This window comes from Pelmatolapia mariae, linkage group LG20, assembly GCF_036321145.2.
Source record: "Pelmatolapia mariae isolate MD_Pm_ZW linkage group LG20, Pm_UMD_F_2, whole genome shotgun sequence".
NCBI classification, from domain to species: domain Eukaryota; kingdom Metazoa; phylum Chordata; class Actinopteri; order Cichliformes; family Cichlidae; genus Pelmatolapia; species Pelmatolapia mariae.
In genome coordinates this window covers 19213468-19233118 of record NC_086244.1, presented here as the reverse complement: position 1 = coordinate 19233118, position 19651 = coordinate 19213468, and the positions used below count along the sequence as shown (strand labels likewise).

The window sequence follows — 19651 nt, the reverse complement described above, 5'->3', positions numbered from 1 at the left end:
CATTTTTGATGGACATACTCCACCTTGAAGGACCATAACCTCCATGATATTATTTCATGTTTTAGTCCATTAAGTACAGCACAAATTGTCTGCACTTTATATGACTGCCAAGTGTAGCGTAAGTTCTTAGATTGAGTTCTTGCCTTCCAGGCAACCACCTGTTTCAGCTCATTTCAGTCCATTTGAAAATCGACTTGTAGAGGTCTAAACCTGGCTTGTGAAAGGTAATCCATCAGAGTGAGCATTTAAACACACTTCAGTTTTACCCAAGAATGCAGCTGCATGCAGGGACTTTTTTTTTGTTTTGTTATTTTTTAAGGCTGTTGTCCAGATTAATGAGCTTAGCTTGTGTAAACACCAACAGTAACAGTAACAAGTATACAATGACACTTAAAAAAAAAAAGTTTAGTTTGTGCCTTAAATGAAACAGAAAAGAAAAGAAAAGAAAAGAAAAGAAAAGAAAAGAAAGACGTCCCATGACGTCCCACAGCAGTCTAAGCCTATAGCAGCATAACTAAGGGATGGTTCAGGGTCACCTGATGTAGCCCAAACTACAAACTTTATCTAAAAGGAAAGTTATGAGTCTAAACTTAAAACTGGAGGGACTGTCTGTCGAATCCAAACTGGAGCTGTTTCTACAGTAGAGAGGCCTAATATCTGAAGGCTCTACCACCCATTCTACTTTCAAACACTCTAGAAACCACAAATAAGCCTGCAGTCTTTGAACAAAGACATCTGAGGTCTTTAAGATATGAGAGGGCATGATCATTCAAGACTTTGTATGTGAGGAGATGAATTTTAAATCCAATTCTGGTTTTACCAAGGAGATGATCTCTTTCCAGTCCTGATGATCTGACAACCTGATAATAATAAATTATAAGAGTCCAGCCTAGAAAGTGGTCAGAATACAATATGGTTTAAAGGCATTTGTTCAAGTAATGGACAAACTTAGCTGATGGTAGCATGAGAGGTAAAGCAAAATGAAATCTAAAGTCATTACAATTCATCCTCAGGGGGATATAAATATAATGCACAAAACGATTTTGAAACATTTCATTCAGACCCACAAACTGTGGCATTACTTGGAAAGTCAGAGGATCACAAAGGTTGCTAGGATGCATCATCAGGGGACAATGGGTGTCTGTAAAAATGTCTTGCCAGCTCTTCTAAAAGCTGTGGAGACATTTCAGTCACTGACACTGCAATGCCTATGGCTAAACTTCCTGCAAGTCTTATAACAGTTACTGCAGAAATAAAACACATTGGAAATTAGTCATGTAAAATCTATAAAATCTCTCAGCAGTGCTTTATTAAAGCTGTCAGTAGGCATGTTAAAATTAATAACATTTTTAGTATTTCTAGTGTTTTTTTTTCCTGCCAAACATAAGAGCAGTAAATGAAAGGTTAGTACAGAAGTGCTGGCTCTAGAGAAAGACTGACAGACAGGAGATTTACACCCGGAGACAAGGCAAAGTAGAAACAGACATGCTGGCTCACCTCCACAGTGTGCCAGTCCGTAAAGGACGTAGCCCTTATGACAATGACATTGGAAACTTCCGGCAGAGTTGACACAAAAGTGGTCACAGGCACGGTCAAAAGAGCATTCGTCAATATCTGTGTAGATAGAAAGACATGCTGTTATAAACTTTTCAAACAGTGCAACAAATTACACACAAAAAACCTCCAATAATAATGGGATCTGTCCTCGTTTCATCTTCTGTATTGTATTTCTTGTTTGTCAAGAATTGCAATGGGTCAGAAAATATGTCACAAAAAAAAAAAAAGTATTTTCTAAGAAAGGCGTCTTCTGTTTGGTGCATGGTATAGCACTTGACCTCCTGCAGTCATGCAGTTTTCCATTTCGATGCACTGAAATGAAATTGTCCAAGTTGTTTTGAAATAACAAGTGGCCACAGCGGGAGACAAAAGAAAGCCCACTCTTTACCTGATAATAGGAGCCTTTGGGTTGGTTTTTCCACGCTAACATAGGACCTTGGGAACACTTTCCTTCTCTTTCATCTTAAGCATGCTAAATGAGCCAGAGTCGTTACAAGTCCTAGAATTTGACTTGCCAGTCTGTTACTTGGACATCATGTAAATGTGCATTTAAACATCCACAATTTTTGCTATAGCATGTAGATATACATGTCACAGTATGAGTGCAGATAAGAAGACGTGGATTTTCAGTTTCTCTGGTTTTCTCACCTTGTCAGCTTCACTTGCAAATCTACATCAAATCAGCTCCTTCCTGCCTGTCTCTGTCTCTCTTACACATGGATCCTGATAAGTTGCTTAAATGTCATGGGCTCAAAGACCATAAGGACAGACACATGAAGCTACAGGAGACTGATGACATTTGGTTTTATTGTGATCAAGGCTCCCTTTAATGTCAGTAATGATCTCTGTCAAGCCCAGACAGCAAATGCTGGTGGAAAATGGGGATGTGCTACAACTTTGCTGGATCAACTTGGCAAATAAAACAAAGGTTTCTCAGGACTTTCCCAGGAATATCATGCTTTCATCAGCTACATCTGAACCTCCTCTGGGTTATGAGGAAGCACACGTTGCCATTAAACAGAGGTCACAGGTATTTCACAGCAATTAAGTATGTTTGGTTAAATGATATGCTGGCTTAAAGAATGCAGGAAGACAGACTGATAAATATCTGCACAAATCTTGCATGGTTTTTGAAAAAAAAAAAAGAAAAACATTGACATTTGCGCACTGGGCATAATCCAAACTAGACAGATAAACCATATGAAGATCACTGAGGTTAATATTTGGCAGGCATGTTGTAAGAGCAACCAAAAGATAAAAATGTTCTGAGATTAATAGCTTATTAAGATATCAGTTTACAAAGCTGTACACAAGCTTTGAAGGAAACGTACAAGCTGATCTTTTAAAGCTGGAAAAACACCAAAATGTATAATTGGTGCTGACATCAGCTGCAGCTTATCTGGTTATATCAATCAACTTTTACAAAACAAATCTTCTAGAACATTAAAAAAAAATTACCACAAACCAAGTATAAAAAAAAAATAAAAAATTTACAACAAGCTCATACAGTTCTTGCCATTTGTCTCCTGCGGAGGTCTCTGGAGATTCATAAAAGCAGTGATAGATGAGTGAAGCGTGGGTTGGCACACGCTGGAAGAGGCATTGCAAAAGTGATTGTTTTTGGCATGTTAAGGATAAACTCGACTCAAGCGCACTTTTAAATAAAAAGTCTAAAACCCTCTAGGAGTTAGGCGTGGTGACTGAGTTTATCCTTAAAATATGCTGCAACCAGTGACGCCAGAAGTCAATCTGCAACTTATCATTACACTGTTTTGTGTGATATCATGCTACAGAGCGTAAGTGTTAAGACATCTGGGACTCCCACAACCCTTATTTACAAGACAGTTAAGGTGAAGTATGCAGTGGGAGGGCAAAGACGACATCATGAGGTGATGTACGTGCAGGGGGATAGCAGTCACACTGAATGCAGATGAGAATCGCAACTCAGAGATTCTGTCAGTAACTTCCTTTATGCCGTCTCACATCACTTTAACCTTGAACCTTACTCAAAATAAAACGGCAAATGAGATCGACTGCAATGAAAACATTGGCAACTATTGTTTATCCAGGACTGATAAGGCCTCCATCACTGACGTTCCCTCTGGAGAAAACACAAGGTCTGATGAACATCTGAGTGCCCTCATGTGGATTACGAGTGAGAAGAAGAGGAGGAGGAGGAGATTCTGGAGGGTGTTGTGGGTGGTGGAATGCTGACAGGGGCTCAGCAGACATGCCCCATCCTGACTTAGGGGCCATGGTCCACTGAAAGCAGGGAAACACCACGACTGTTTAAACCAAGATAAACCAAGAGTTCAGTTTACACATCTCAACACCTCACGGTGACTGCAAATGTCTAAGAGTAACTGATACCAGAGAACACAGTGACACGCAACGAGGCACCAGCAACTATTAGCAAAACCAGGAGAAGGATGGCTGTAAATTTACTGCAGGTGCACCTAATCTTCTTAGTCTTTCACTTCAGGATTTATACTCTATATGCACTTTAGTGAGCTCGATGATAGGATTACTCCTGGCTGTTTAGTCAAAGTAATACCTGTTAGACCCCAAGCTATGTCCAAAAAATTTAGAGGCCTACTCCACATCTTGCACACAAAGGTGATGAAAACAGCACAACGTCTTCTACAGAGCTAGAGAAGTCGTATTAACCTTTACAACTGACAATATGAACCTTATGACCCTTGTAAATGGATTATTGCATTATGGGAAATGTAGGATTTTTTTTTGCTTTTGGAGCACACCCCACATGAAAGACTAAAATTACAGATCTGTGGACCTCAGCTGTTTTGATTTTAATCACTCTTTTTTTCCCAAATAGGTCTCTTGCGAGACAAACAAGAGTCTGGAAGTAATACTAAATAAGCAGTATGCCCCTTTAACCACACATCTACATTCCAACATGAAGGGTAAAAAAAAAACTAAGACAAGCACAAAAGAGCTACATGAACAAAAGGGCAAATAAAGAAGATCAACTTTAACCTTTACTAAGAGGCACTCGGCTTTTATTTTGCCCCAATCCCCTTCCAAAAATGGGAAAACACGATAGGAATGACAAGACGAGTAGCAGACAGGTGACTCAATAGTGTGGAGTATGTGAGCCTGGCAATACCTCACTCAACAGGAGGCGAGCTTTATCACAGCACTTCTCACCAGACAAAACACACAGCGCTAAACAAGAACAACCCTGTTCCAAAGTTGACTCCCTGGCCCAAAACAGCACACGGCTGAGTAGGTTAAGGCATGGTGCCACATAAAACAAGCTGTGATTTACATTCCGACATGCACAGACCGCATTTTCTCAGTTATCTGTGTTATTCTGGCAAAATAAACTTTGCATTGTTTGGCGACAAATAATGAAAGAAAGGCATCCACCGAAAATAGATTTAAAGAGAGAAGAGAGTGGCTGCAAAGAACAGCGACAGAGAGTACGTTTTCATCAAACGCACACGATGCTTGTGTACCGTGTTACAGAGTGGTGTGATTCAGTGCAGCAATTCTAAACCAATTGCATGACGTTGATGTGTACCAGGCTGAATATTGATTGACCACATCAATAAATACAAAGAAAGGAAAAATAGCGTGTCATCTGTTTTTCACTTGGAGAGAGGCTGGATTTGGCTCCATTGTTGTAGGCTGTCTGTCTTCTTTCAGTGTATTTTTCTGTGGTGGCTTTATTCATCCAAGAACCAGAGATTTAAGAGTTGGAGCCCCTAATTTCCTACACCTGTGTTCAGCCATTGCAAATTCTTATTTGTTCTGTGCTAGTTCTCCCAGGTCCTGCTGAGCAACAGCTACCACTAAAAATAAGGGACAAACATGCCAGAGAGGTCTGGTTTGGCTTCTCTGCAGGACAGAAATCTCTGAGTGCATATTTTTGTGGCATCAGGAGGCAACTGCTCTTTTGTCGTAGTTGTCATTTAATGCAAAAATCTCAGTCTATGAGACAAAGAGTGTTTAGCAGAAGCTTTGGAGTAGGAGTAAGTAGAGACAGTTTGCTTATTTAAGTGGCAAATGGCAACAAAATGGGCTACGTACCTTGACAAGTTCTCTCATTGGTTAGCAGCTTGTAGCCTTTCTTGCAGCTGCACTCAAAGCTACCCACTGTGTTTCGACACACATGATCACACCCCCCATTGTTCAGACGGCACTCGTCAATGTCTGTGAACAGAAAATCATAACGAGGAGCGGATACATCAAATCACTCATCGCAGCTGCAAATGAGAGAGCGCTGAACTTAAACCTACAGCATGTAATTTTTTTGTCACTTGGAAGTAGGAAAAACCTGAAGATGTGTTAGCACAGAGTGGCCTATTTACACACTCAGCAGACAAATAGAAACATCATCATTTATCAGTTTTCTGGTCTTATAAGAAAATACACACACACACACACACACACACACACACACACACACACACACACACACACAGTAATGGCTTTAAAAAAGTTCTTAATCTGAATAGTATGTTGGAGATGTATGTAAATGAGGCAACTTGGACTAACAGTGTAAAACAGGACAGTCATTTCTGTGGAAATAAGCTTCAGGGATTTCCTTGCTGGTCCTCGGATAGGCTAAAAATCAGCTTGCGTGTGACTTTAATGGAGTGCAGCTCTCACACAGTAAAGCCCCGAAGCAGTAAGGCCTCTAAATCATCATTGTCCATCTCCTTCCGATTATTCTGCTCTTTATTTCTGTAGCCAATACTGAATCGATATGTCATGTGCTGATCCCTGCTTTTGATGGTGCTCTGCCTTGGCAAGTTTGGCAGCAGCTCTGATTAATTCTGAATCATCATCATAAATGAGGCATCTGTCTCTTGAGGGAGTCTTCATCATCTGGTTAAAATAAATGCATGAGAGATGGAATTAAATAATCCCTTCCTTGCTTCATCTTTGTCTCAACTCCTTAGAAGTGCCTGGCCTGAAGCGAGCGTCTGTCTTCTTGTGCCAGTGCTGCCTGTGTTCATTTTCCTCTTGTTTCCTCTCAAACTAAACTAATACAAGCCAATGTATTTTTATTAAAGTTGTTAGTCTAACACTGTAAGCCACGGAAAGCAGACACACTGCTATCCTGCTTTTCTGGAAACATGTTTTTGTTCACCTACATCCCATGTTTGTTTTCCCCAAGTCTCTATAATTCCACATAAGATTCGGAGAGGATTAGAGATTGCACGAAAAAAAAGAAGAAGAAAAAAACCACACACACACAAAAAAAAAAAAAAAAACACAGCAAAATTATGCAGGTTGCTTGAGTTGAGGATGCTCTGCCAACACTCACAAAAATGGCAGTGGAGAAGAAAACTGCCGGGAAAGCTGGTGCCATGACAAAATATTTCTTAAAATATGTTGTTGAAAAGCAGAAGGTAGTGATAGATCTGTGACACCTGTATGGATACAGGCAAAATAACTTGTAGTTGCAAAAGAAAATGTGGTTTCCACAGAAAATCTAACTGGCAAGTTACAAGGGGTTCTAACTTGGGTAGGACTGAATAACTATTTAATCATTCCTGTTGGCTGCATGTGGAGAGAGAAGCTGGAAAAATGACAAGCAGGAGAATAATTTAGTGAGAGCTGGACAGGTGCAGCTTGAATGCTGCCTGCATCCATGGGCGATGGGTGGGAATACCTTTGCAAGTCTTGCGGTCTGGTTGCAGAGTGAAGCCAACAGGACAGCTGCAGCGGACTCCTGTCACTGAATCATGACATGTGCTATCACAGCCGCCATTGTTCACTGCACAGGTCTCTGCAGGGAAACACGCATTCAGTTAGATAAACCCCACAGAAAATACAAAGTAGATTCAGTTTTGACCTACTTATTTCTTCCAATTGAAACAGCATACATGCATACTGGTGCAACTGCAAAAATTACAAGAAACACCATTATATACACCATTACTTTTGTGAACAGGCCAAGAGCAGCATGCTGATCAAGTGTTGAGTGGTAGAGAGGAAAAAAAGAGAGTAAAGATAGAAACAGTAATGAATGCAGCCAATGAAAGAGATTACCAGTCAGAGAAACAAAGAGTTTGTCAATAATGAAAGGAGACAAGTCATTAGGAAATATAGCTAACACAGCCAAACGTGGGAACTTCACTTGTTGTGTCTGTATGTGCATGTGTGTAAAAGGTATGTGAGCATGTTTGTTTCTCTTTGGTAAAAGCAAATTATGACCTCCAAAAATCTTTTTATACTGTAGGAAATGTCTCCCCTCCATTATAAAGGGAGAATTTTCATTTGCAGACACATGTGGACGAAACCACCAGTTCCTTCCTGGTTTTGACAAAACCTTCCAGGCATTTTGGGGATAAAAAAGCAATTTCAGCTCCCTGGTCCCTATGTTGGCTAGGCTGATTTGAAAAAGGCAGGTAGTCAGTAAGGACAGGATAGCTGAGGTCTTTTCTCTAGACAGTGACAAATTTCACACAGACTTTAATTTTAAGTAACCGTACAAGACAGAGTCGCTCTAACATCCAAGATTAGTGGATGCCTACTACTTTTGGCATCCTTATAGATGGGCTCACACACTTCAGAACAACAACAAAAAATAATAAAACAACAGCTATCACTTTAACTTTCTGTAAAGAAACCAGTCATGTACACATCTCATCACTTCTCTTTAATGGGCAGTGGGATGTTGGCTGGCAGCCCAGCACAGCTGGAATAGTCTAAGACTTCACACTGGTAAGACGATGGCAGCTAACACACAGCACTAAAAAGGGAATGTAGCTGTTAGTTCTTATTTTGTTAAATAAAGAACAAGCAACCCTTTGGGAAACACTTACCCTCGTCAGTTCTAAAATTAAAAAACTCCCTCAATATAAACTGCAACAGCCATAATCAAACTTCTCTCAAATTAAAATCTCAGTTAGAGACTAGAACGATGCATCAAAGCAAAACAGGTGCTAAAAGTGATGTAATTTAGTGTTTTTACAGTCGTTTCTTGGAAAAACACAAAACACAAAAGTGAATGCCATCGCTCAAGGCTAAACACGGTGTATCAATATACTAGGACAAGCTCGGAATAAATGTCAGTTCAGATGAAGCCATAAAAACAAGGTTTAAAAAAAAAAAAATTTGACATTGAAATGACTAGGTCTAAATGTTAAACACCATTATAAAGGATGGTTGACATTTAGCTATACTTGTGACTCATTATATAAACCTGACTATATATAGTCTATTCTTCAGCCTGCTTGCTGGCTTCAACATCTGCCTGTTGCTGTACTGTATGCTGACATGAAGTCTGCTACAGGGTTTCTTGGATGACAAATAATTTTGCTATAATCCTTGCCAAGTAAGCCCTCTACCCAATACAAAACCCTACATGTGTTTTTGTCATAGCTTTTGGAGTTGAGTCGTGAAAAGATGAAAATGTAACAAATAAAACTCACCACTGCTCACTTCAGTACATTCAGGACTTTTGCCCATAAAGGATCCATAACATAATAACGTCTGCTAAAAATACCAAACTTTGATTAGTATTTGCTTTTCCTATGTAAATGACATTACTGAATCACATTTAAGATTTAATTTCATTCCATTTATAGAGCACCAAATCCTAACATTAGTCATCTCAGATCACTTTACAAGAAATCTTTCAATATTTTACAGCAAGCACTTGGTGAGACCAGGAAAAAGAAGCCATCTGCCATCAGTCACTTATGTCTACCATGGGTTCTAAACACAACTTTCCCATATGGAAGAGGCATAACATAATTAACATAATTATCTTTTTTGCTTTTTATTTAATTGTTTTTCTTTTGAGAAGAGAACACAAAAAGTAGGGGGCTGAAACATTTTAGTAAATAAAGGTTTATACAGTAGTACTGAGGTCTAATAGGGTTAGACTTTTATTAAAAATTAGGCCGTTAGCAGATTTTGACTTATTGACATACTATTTTGTCCATGATTACATTGTCCTATGGGTTTCCTTCTTTAGTCCTTAAGGAATGAGTCAGTTTTTCCAATGGAATGCATTTATTCTACTGTGTCCAGCCACTGATCTGTCCTCGGAGCATCACATTTTAGCCAGTTTCCTGTTACGGCCCTTTTACATGCAACAGTCAAAACTTTGAGGAGAGGTATACCCTTCCTTCGATCACAGCAAGTATCAGTCAAAAACAAAAACATTACTCTGGGATGATTAAGAATATCCAAATACATGCTCAAAAATCAGAAGAATGTTATCCCAGAACAGCTGTAGTTTTATGCATGACTAAAAAAAATTCCCTTTGCCTGCATCATCTCCAACATTGTGGTGTAATTGTTTACTTTCACGTGAGCGGTAATAAAGAAACCGATTAGGCTTTTTCATCCAAATTCTCTCCATCATTTAGAAGGACTTGAAGATTGCTTTGCCAATCACTCTCTGGCAAGTCAGAGATTTTAAAGAAGACCAAGCATGTGCCTGGATCCCCTGTTCGCTTAGAAGCCATATAGAGGAATAGAAGATGCCACGGTAAACCTGTTGAACTTAACTGCTAAAACATTTAGAGGGAAAGGTTCTTCTGTCGACAAGATTCAGCCTCATATTTTAATCAAAAGGCTTATAAAACAGTTTTCAGTCTCATGGGCTGGATTTTTGACTTTTTGACTATTCCACTTGTCTCAATAGTTTATCCTGGCAGAGCAGACCCGAGTGCAGCCAATCAGGTCTGCTCCTCGACTGGCTCCCCGCTGGGATGTGCGCTTTCACCTTTATCATTTATCTTGTCTGAAAACAGAACCATTTTAAAGTATGCAGATGGCTCTGTTATCTTTAGTCCGCCCCGGGATAATGAGAGCAGCCATGATGAGTTTGTGAAAGGGTCAGACAAATCGTACCTTCAATTAGACGTATTTAAATCAAAAGAAATGATTACTGATTTAAGAAAATGTATGTACAAAAGAGATCAGGTCCATTTAGAAACAGACAGAATGCATTCAGTCTTATAAAAACTGAACTTTGAAGCAAACTGTGGAGTTATGTGTTAAAACGGGCACCAGCATCTGTCATGTTTGAAGAAACTTTGATAAACTTTTGATGAAACAATAACCATTTCATGTTATCATGCTTTCACTGAGACCAAACCATCTTTCCTTGGTCTCTTGGTTTGGATATTTATCTTTAAAGAACAGAAACTCACTCAGTCAAACTGTTAAATGGTCTAACAGGCTTATTGGTGAGCCACAGCTGAACCCAGCAACCCTGGTATGGATAGATTACAGCAGCTGGCTGGTTTGATTTTACTTGATGACTTGCACCCTTTATATAGAGTTTCAGTTTCTTCGTTCTGGAAAAAAGCTTCTAATTAGCCATCATTCAGAGGAGAAGAAGAAAAAAAATGGTTTTGCCATCTACCTGATGCTGTGTAAATTCTCCATTATTATTTCTTCATCTCTCTCTCTTTATGTTGAGTTACGCTTATCTGTTGCCCATCATCTTTGTTTGTTTAAAAAAAAAAAAAAAAAAAATATATATATATATATATATATATATATATATATATATATATATATATATATATATATATATATATATAAAAAATATGTGCATTCGAGGATGGATGACTCACTTACTGCAGGCCAGATCTACTTAGGACAACAAATGAAGTAACCTGAACCTAAACCTAAGAACGAAATGAAAGAATTCTTATAAATCTTTATAACAATTTATTTTTCTTAAATAAGACTGAGGTGGAATTTTTCTTTGAATGCGTTTCCATTATTATGTCTACTCTTTGTAGTCAGTAAATCAGAGTGATGCTGCCTCTGATCCTCTGCAGGAGAATGATGGCTCACGATACGATACCCCAGTCACAACCCAGACTTGAGCGTGTAACACTGTGGGTTCGCATAATTGCAAAGTGTGAGCAGAGACGGTTGGCAGACGAGACGACAAGACGCTGTTAGGACATGCCTCCAAAACGCTTAGTCAGACAGTCATTTCACCAAACTGTAATGATCATGTGTTAAGAGAGCAAAGAAATATTTTTGACATTATGGTTTTTGTGAAGAGAGGGGAGAGACACGCACTCTGGTATGTTTGTCGGTTTGTGTGATTTGGATGCACACCAGCCACATCTACAGTGCGCTGGGCTGGGAGAGGCAATTACAGTAACAGTGGGCTGACTTTTCTAAATATCCTTCATTATAATCTGCAGGGTGTTTGCTCTGATGCTGGGCCTCTGTATTATATCTCATACAGAGAGCTTCAGCCAGTGTACACAAGCTTTTAACAGAAGCCACATGATTTTAGCTGTAGCACGTCTTCAGTTACATCAGCTTGTCATCAGACATTTATGACGACTGCAAACAAAAGACATCAAAGGATGAGGGGATAGAATTTAGCAAAACGCACAAGGCGAAGCCCGCTTTGGTGTTGATCGCTGATTGTCAGGTGGACGAAGAAGCAAAAAACCATGCAGCCAGAGTAAAGTTACTCACATGGTAGAGGGTTTCTCAAATTAGGGGAGCACTCTCTCAGTAAAATAAAGCCCACAATAAGAAAATAAAACTAAGGCTGTAAAAGTTCTGGCGTCTCGAGAAAGTTCTGGATTTGCAACCACAAAGTGGTACAGTAACAGAGAAAATTAGGAGACAAACCTTTTAAGTAGCATGCAAAAATATGTTTCTGGCTGCGTATGTCTCCATTTCAAGAAAAGAAAGAACCCTGAAACTGGGACACAAATATCTTAATATAGGTCAGACTGTTATACTGGAGAATGTGAGGAACTCTGTGTTCATGTACATACAACAGCAACAACTAGTAACTTAAAACACTACTGGTTTGCTTCTTACCTTGAACGGGCTCCTACTCCTCTGAGAACAAGCCTCCTCCCTCAGTTTCTTACATGGTGTAATTAAATCGTAAATCTCTTTGATGTATCAAGGTTTGATATGTCTTCACAGATTTATGAGTTTATTTTTGCTGGCATCCTTGCCTGCATTTGTATTAAAACACAGCTCATCCCGAAAATTGGGATGAATTGCATTAGTGATATTATCAAGGTACAATACCGATTGTCTGCTTTCCCCTCGACACGTGTTCCATTGTTCATTTTGCAGCAAATGTAGTGGAACAAATTACTTTTGGCCACAATGTAGAAAAAGAAACACTGCAATTGATCATTTTCAGCAATTTTAGACACAAGTTTACATGTGTATGAAAAATCAAGTTGGGGAGTGTTCTGTGTTTTATCTTTTGTATGAAGCAGTGCTGAATCACGGACACGTTATTGGCTCCCTTACCAGAGCTAATAGGCCGTGGTGATGGAGTTCAGGAACACCAAAGCTGAGTGTTTGGAAAAAGTGCAAGCTTAATTTCACTCATTTCAGTCACATCAAAATACAAATAAAGACAAAGTCTTTGGTCTGTGCTCTTGATGTTTTGGAGTTTTAAAAAAAGACTACTTGCATTTGTGCTGGTACAGTACTGTGAATGGAGAAATAGTTCTTCAGTCTTTCTGAAGGTCTTTCAAAGTTTGCCTTTGGAGATTGACTGCTTTTGAACTCATACTCACTCCAGTTCTTGTATCTAACCATTTTCAGAGGAATGGGGTTTTTTTGGCTGTTTGTTAGGCCACTTAAACACCGACCTATGAATTATTCAAGCATAAAAAGGCAAGCGATCAAAGGAATAAACCAGTGTTGTGTCTACACATCACAGAAAAATTAGCAAAGACACAATTTTACATTGTATTTTCATTTATTATTAGGCTGCTATTGTTTGTTATTACTAGCAGCCTGTCACAAAAAACATACAATTTGCTATTTTTTAAAAAATGCCACAGATAACTTAGTTTGACAGGTGTAAAATAGTATTTTTGCACCAACAGGGGGATTATCAAACACCTATACCCAAGATGCAGTTGGCACTTCAGCTGATCCTTCTACTGTTCACTGAAGCCTCATCAAAAATGGTTTCAGTTGAAGGCTAACTGTCAAGAAGCCATTCGTAAAGAAGGTAAAAAGGGAGAAAGGCTGAATGTATGTCCAATTAGGTACACAAATAGTATTTTTGCCCCCCGCCCCCGGAAAGAGATACAACAGCGAGTTACAGCCATCTTTAAAACATGGTGGCGGCTCTCTCATGGTTGCGGCTGCGTTACCTTGCAACATTGTCATCTGTCTTAATTTTTCAGCCTGTCATTGATCCCAAACTCACTGCCAATGCAGTAAAAGCATACTGGGAGAGGGGGGGAAAAAACCCACAGGTGAATACAATCAATTATGGATTGGCCTCTCTAGAGGCCGGACCTCAACATTATGGGATCATCTTGACAGAAAACTGAGCAAAAGGCAGCCAACATCCATAGAAAAGCTTTGAACATCTATTACGAAGCCTGGAAAATTATCCTTAAAGACTACTTAAAGAAATTAAAGAAGGCTTGCTTCAGAGAATAAATGTGATCATATCAAATATTGCCTTTCAGGCTTGTTAGAATTCCCCAAACTCTGTACTCTAGACTTTAAGTTACTGATTATATGAAAAAAAATTGTCCCCATGTGTGATTTATCATCATATACTATATAATTAGGTTAGATATAATTAGATGGTTAACATTTCATCGAGAATGCTGCTTCATGGAGAATGTTTTGCTTCACCCAAAAGCAGCATTATATGGGTTTTCATTTTGGCATAAAAAGGAAATAGAAAATCTGCCGGTTATTAACTTTCATCTTAATGAAACCATTTGAGAATTATAGAGGGGAAATTTCCCGATTGTAGCGCCTCATAACTTATAAGCATATCAGTTGTTGGAAGCATCAGATAAATATAGCAGAGCAAAAGCTACAATACTGGAAGGTGGCAAATATTAACCACCTTTCTGTATCGCTATAATTTTGTATCTTGCTCGTACTGCTGGTCAGTGGCTCCCTGTTTGCAGCTGTGTTTTGAAAAGGAGTGGTTTGACACAGACAGTGGGTGTTATTGAGAGGGCATTCACAGAAAGGAGAGGAAGGTGATTAGGTCAAGGGTCAAAGGGACGATGTGGTAAGGGGAAGGGCCTGATCAGTGTCTTCTAGGTTAGCCTCCACTATTCACCACACCTACATACCCCCATAGAGAGAGGAGTCAGAGGAGCACATATTTACCATTAGGGAACAGCTGTGGGGCTGCCTGGGACTGGACACTCCTCTCCCCTGCATGCACGTACACACACGCATGCACACACACACATTGTTAAAACACCACTTTAGTTCTATGTACATTTAAACCACAAAGGATTTGTGTCTTACACCAAGCAGTTCTCACTCCTGACTCGTCACATACTGACACTTTGTTAGGACCCATTAATGTCACATTTTAATGCACCGAGTGTCATTCTGTCATTTTTTAATACACAGGGGGTAATTTGAAAGATTTCGATAGGTTCCTCACCTTCTTAAGTCTGGTTTAAGCTACATTGTATCAACTGTATTATGGCCCAAACTGTACAGGAGATCATTTTATCCCGTATAGTGTCTTAAATCTCTATGACTGTTGAGTTATTTCTGTAATATGAGCACAGAAATCTTCACCAGTCATTGAAAAACTAAATATAATGAAGCAAAAAAGAGGAATTAGGTTGGTGGTGTAGCAAGGCGGAACTGCCAAATGGTGTAACACCATAGACAAGCCAGTGTCATTAACGTCACTTTTTTTACATTCCTTTCCCCAAAACGGCAAGCTTGTGCCCTGCTCCATAATGACATCACAAATGTTGTGAAAAACTGCAAGCATGACTGATCACAGAACAGTGCCTAGTCTGTCGTGTCTCTCAGTCACAAAAAATATATATATTTTATGACTATAATTGCAAAATCTGATGAGTGACCAGACAAAAACACTGTCTTGTCTGAAACTGGTCTGAAGTAGACGCCATGAAACTGCAGGCAAATGTGCTCTGTTGGCATTGTTACTGTTGCAGAATGAAAAACTGATGTAACCAAGAAGCACAGATGCTTTTTGCAGATGGAAAAGGTTTGCCTTTGAACTTTTGGCAATTTTGCGAAACACTGTATTTTAACTTTTAACCACCAACCATCATCTTTTCTTAACCTTGGTTAGTTAACCTTAACCTATTATCCAAGTTTATTGCCTAATCATTGCCAAGAAGTTACAGGGGAAAAAAAATCAAATCAAATTATAACAAATTTATAAAAAAATGGCCCATAGACTGTACATAAATGATGGATGTATCCAGACTGAAGTAATCCGTTTTGCTTTGGAAGACTCCACTTGGGCATTTCAGTCTCCATCACCATAAACTCATCAGGAAAAACTCTACTCAGGTCATAAATGAATTTTGACAAGGATGATGTTTATTTATTTGGACATTTCTGCAATCAAATGAGTCGCCCCCTGCTGGTGATTAGAAACAGTAGACTTATGGCACTTTGTCACTGGCTTCAATTTATGCCCTTTAAAATGTGACCAAAATGGGTCCTGAAAAATCATCATTATTTGACGAGTTGCCAGCAGCAGTGAGCTGGCTATGCAAAATGAGAACTAATTTGATGCTCTGCACCTTATTCCCAGCATCATGGTAACTCTGTTTCCCAATCCATTCTTACAGAAAATAAATACTGTGTGAAGACAGCCTAACACCTTTAATGGGAAATGTGTTTATTTCTTTCTTTATTTCTTCTTTTACAGAGGGATGGGGGGAGGGGAACACCCTGAAGACATGGCCTTTACCACAATTCTCCTGCTGTACAGTTAATGGAGGGGATTGTTTTTACCTTGATAAAGATGGGCATATTTTATTAATGGCGTGGAACACAATCTTGTGTATTTGAAAGCAGACACAGTGGAAAAGTCAACTGAGAGCTGGCTGTTTTGGATTTTATTTTTTATTTTTTTATTTTTTTTTAAACGTAGGTCATGAAAACCGTTACTGAATAAACACTTTTCATTTTTCAGGTTTGACACACTGTTGCCTCAGCACACACTGAGCTTAGCCTGATAGTTGGCACAGCCACAAACGGCACAACTTGTTTCTGATCTCCGCAGCATGTCGGAAAAATGCTACAAGGCCACTTTTTCAGGTCATCCAGCTATCGCTGGGTAGTAGGAGGCTGAGGTATGTTCACATTATCCCATTTACCGAGTGACAGGTTGTGCTCACACGTTATGTATTTCCAGAAGGCTTCAGAACACTCACCAACTCATACAGAAACCAGTTCAGTGAAATGAATAACGAGAATTAATGAAAAGCATCATGGAGCAGGGAATAAGGTGGATTGCATGGATGATAAGGGACTACCTCTCTTGCATTAAACAAATCATTAATGTTCATTTATGCTGGAAGGTGATAATGACATTAGAGAATGACATTATACTGTTGCAAAAGAAAACAGGCTCTCGCTGGTAACAAATGAACAAACAGATTAATCATTTCCAAATCCTGTCAACAAACTGATAATGAAAGTTCTTGCTCTAAATTAAAGGGTGACATTTCAAGGCAAAAGTGTTACCTTGCAACATGCACTCATGCAAATACATATTCCACACAGCGCAAAGAAAAGGCAGCAGGATCGTTTGTGTGTGAGATGAGGCTTTTGCTAGTTAGTATGAGCACTGTGAGCCTTGACAGACAGACAGCGAGTGGTGGTTAGTGCCGCAAGCTGAAAGTCAGGGACAGCCAGATTCATTTCTGCACTTTATAGGGTCTTTTATGGTCAGATCATTTCAAAATTAATGTTGTTAGGCTGTTAAGTCAAGTCTCTAAACACTGTCAGTGGCCTAGCCATATAATTTATGTGGTGCCAATAAAAATAATTTCAGAAAGCATTACTGTCCTTTTGTTTTCATCTCCTCTGTAATTTATGTCAAATTATGACTTTTAATTGACTGGCTTTTACTTCAACAAACTGCTCCAGCAAAACTTGCTCAGCGAATGCCATTTCTACAGTTGTCTGAGTGTATATTTAGCTTCAACTTCATACTCAACTACAGGCACACATTTTAGTATGCAGTCCATGCACACTCACCCATGATATAGCTAGGGTGGAGGACTGGGTGCACATTGCCGAATAGAAAATGGCTGTTTGAGACTAAAATTGCAGGAAGATTTTTGACTCTTATCCCTGCAGGAATTATTTTAAATCACTCACGCACACCCCTGTAATTAAAGCAGGTATTCTCTGAATTGGTCACTCTGGAGTCCACAGCCAGCCCTTTTAAGGTGCCAGATGAAGAATTAGATGTTAGATGCACAAGTCAAACTGTAACACTGTAAAGCATGCAGAGTTCACACCTAGAGCCATGGTTCCACCAATGTGTCCCAATCCCAACATGCAGCATCCAGAAACGGTAATTCTCAGCGCACAGAGGACAGGGCACAGTGAGACACGTCTGAATACACCGCAGACCACCCGAAATGAGAGCAATGTGTTTATGTTATGGGCATGTGCCTGAATACTGCATGTGTTTACATGCATGTGATGCATGCATGCAGGATATGTACTGTATGTTTGTGTGGTTGTTTGTATAGCTTTCACTTTGTATTATAAAATGCATCTCTCAACTCTCTTTGTGTGCGTGCGTGTGTCTTACGTAGTGTGGACAACTCTTCAGATGATTGAACTCCTGAGCATGTCTGCATCTGACTGCGATTTGTGGATGTTTATGATTTGCTGTGCTAACATCATGAATGCTTCCACATGATGGCTGCTCCTTTCCGATACCTGGACTTCACTTGATACAAAGGCCGTGAAAAAAAAAAAAAACGGGTTTTCTAGAACTGTTGTGAAAAATCTGACTTTAAAGAGCGTGTGTTAGTGTATGTGTGAGTGAGAGGGGATGTATGCCACCCGTCAGCCTTCCTGATACAAACATTTTCAGCTAGAGCATCATCAGAGGTGAGAACAGAGGGATAAAGAACAAACACTTCCAAATAGAAAGGCATATGGTGCATTATTACAAAATGCATCACTAAGCACAGGGAGGGAGATTCATCACAAAAATGAATGAAAATGTGCAGAACTCGTATGAAACACCCGGGAAAATAGACTAAAGAGTGAAGGTAAAGCATACTGAAAGAGCCCACCTGCCTAACAACAAAGCCACTGACAAGGCAAAAGCTGCTTTGCAATAATTTGCTTTGCTGTTGCTTTTGGATGAAGTATGAGGAGACTAAATCAATCAATAGTGAGGCTAAACAGGCGTGTATTTTCACGTTGTGCTGTTTCTATGGATACCCTCTACTCTCTATAAATCATTTACTATTGCTGAATGCGTTGGCTGAAAGGGTATTATCGCTGCATGTCATGCAGACATGTAAAAACACAATAAACCCAGTAGGCCCTTTTTTCTGACTTTAGGAACAATGATGTTAAAAACAATATTGTAATATTAATTTAGAATTTAAATTGATCCACTGGCTCAAAGACAGATTGTTTGCTTTTATACACTGAAAAAAAAAATCTTTGAAAATTCTGTTCAAAAGCAGAGCTGTATTTATTGCATTTTGTTTTCACTGGGGGGATAAAGTTATTGTATTATTCAATTTATTTATGAATCTTTTATTGTCTTAGAAACCCCACAGAGTTACTTATAGTGCATAGCAGCAGTGCCTCATTGAATGCCTTCCAACCTTCTTGTCACTCACTCTCTCGCCTGTGGTTCACGATGCAGAGTGTTTGTTTTATTGAGGTTTTATTCTCTATTATGGAGTTTGTCAAAAGAAGCGCCCCTGCGCCCTCTCTCCACCACTGTAACTCCAGACTCTGTGGGGGGAAATCAGAGATTTTAACTGGCTGACTGCTTCCTAATCTGGCAAACCAAATGTAAATTTTTTTCTGCCTTGAATAAGACTGGTAAAGACGTATAATTTTGTTGCGGACAACTTTGTGGCATCCTCTTGGCCTAGGACAGTACAGCAATAATGACAGGTTGGCTGACCAGACCTTGACACAGGTCTGGCTCTCATCAGGGCTGCGGTATTAAAGGAGATCCAGAAACACTGAAATGATCAGCCACTACCCAAACCAGGCTCTCAGACTTAGCAGCCACCGAAACCGAGTAACCGGCTCGCCAGTCTGCTCTGCAGGCAAACCTAAACATGTTTTTCTTCATAGGAATACATCTCATCCAAATTACTTAGGCTCC

At 39.4% G+C, this 19651-nt stretch overlaps 1 protein-coding gene across 2 annotated transcripts in view; it reads right to left on the bottom strand.

Moving 5' to 3' along the window:
- Positions 1-19651, bottom strand: part of scube3 (signal peptide, CUB domain, EGF-like 3) — a 74533-nt gene that overhangs the window by 10765 nt on the left and 44117 nt on the right. The window contains exons 7-10 of one of the 2 annotated variants that reach the window (XM_063463897.1): positions 14653-14700; positions 7202-7318; positions 5611-5733; positions 1498-1614 (exon numbers count right to left, since the gene is read on the bottom strand). In XM_063463897.1, the coding sequence (XP_063319967.1) occupies positions 1498-1614; positions 5611-5733; positions 7202-7318; positions 14653-14700 (405 nt within the window). The remainder of the gene's footprint in view (positions 1-1497; positions 1615-5610; positions 5734-7201; positions 7319-14652; positions 14701-19651) is intronic. The other variant, XM_063463898.1, reaches the window with a different exon arrangement.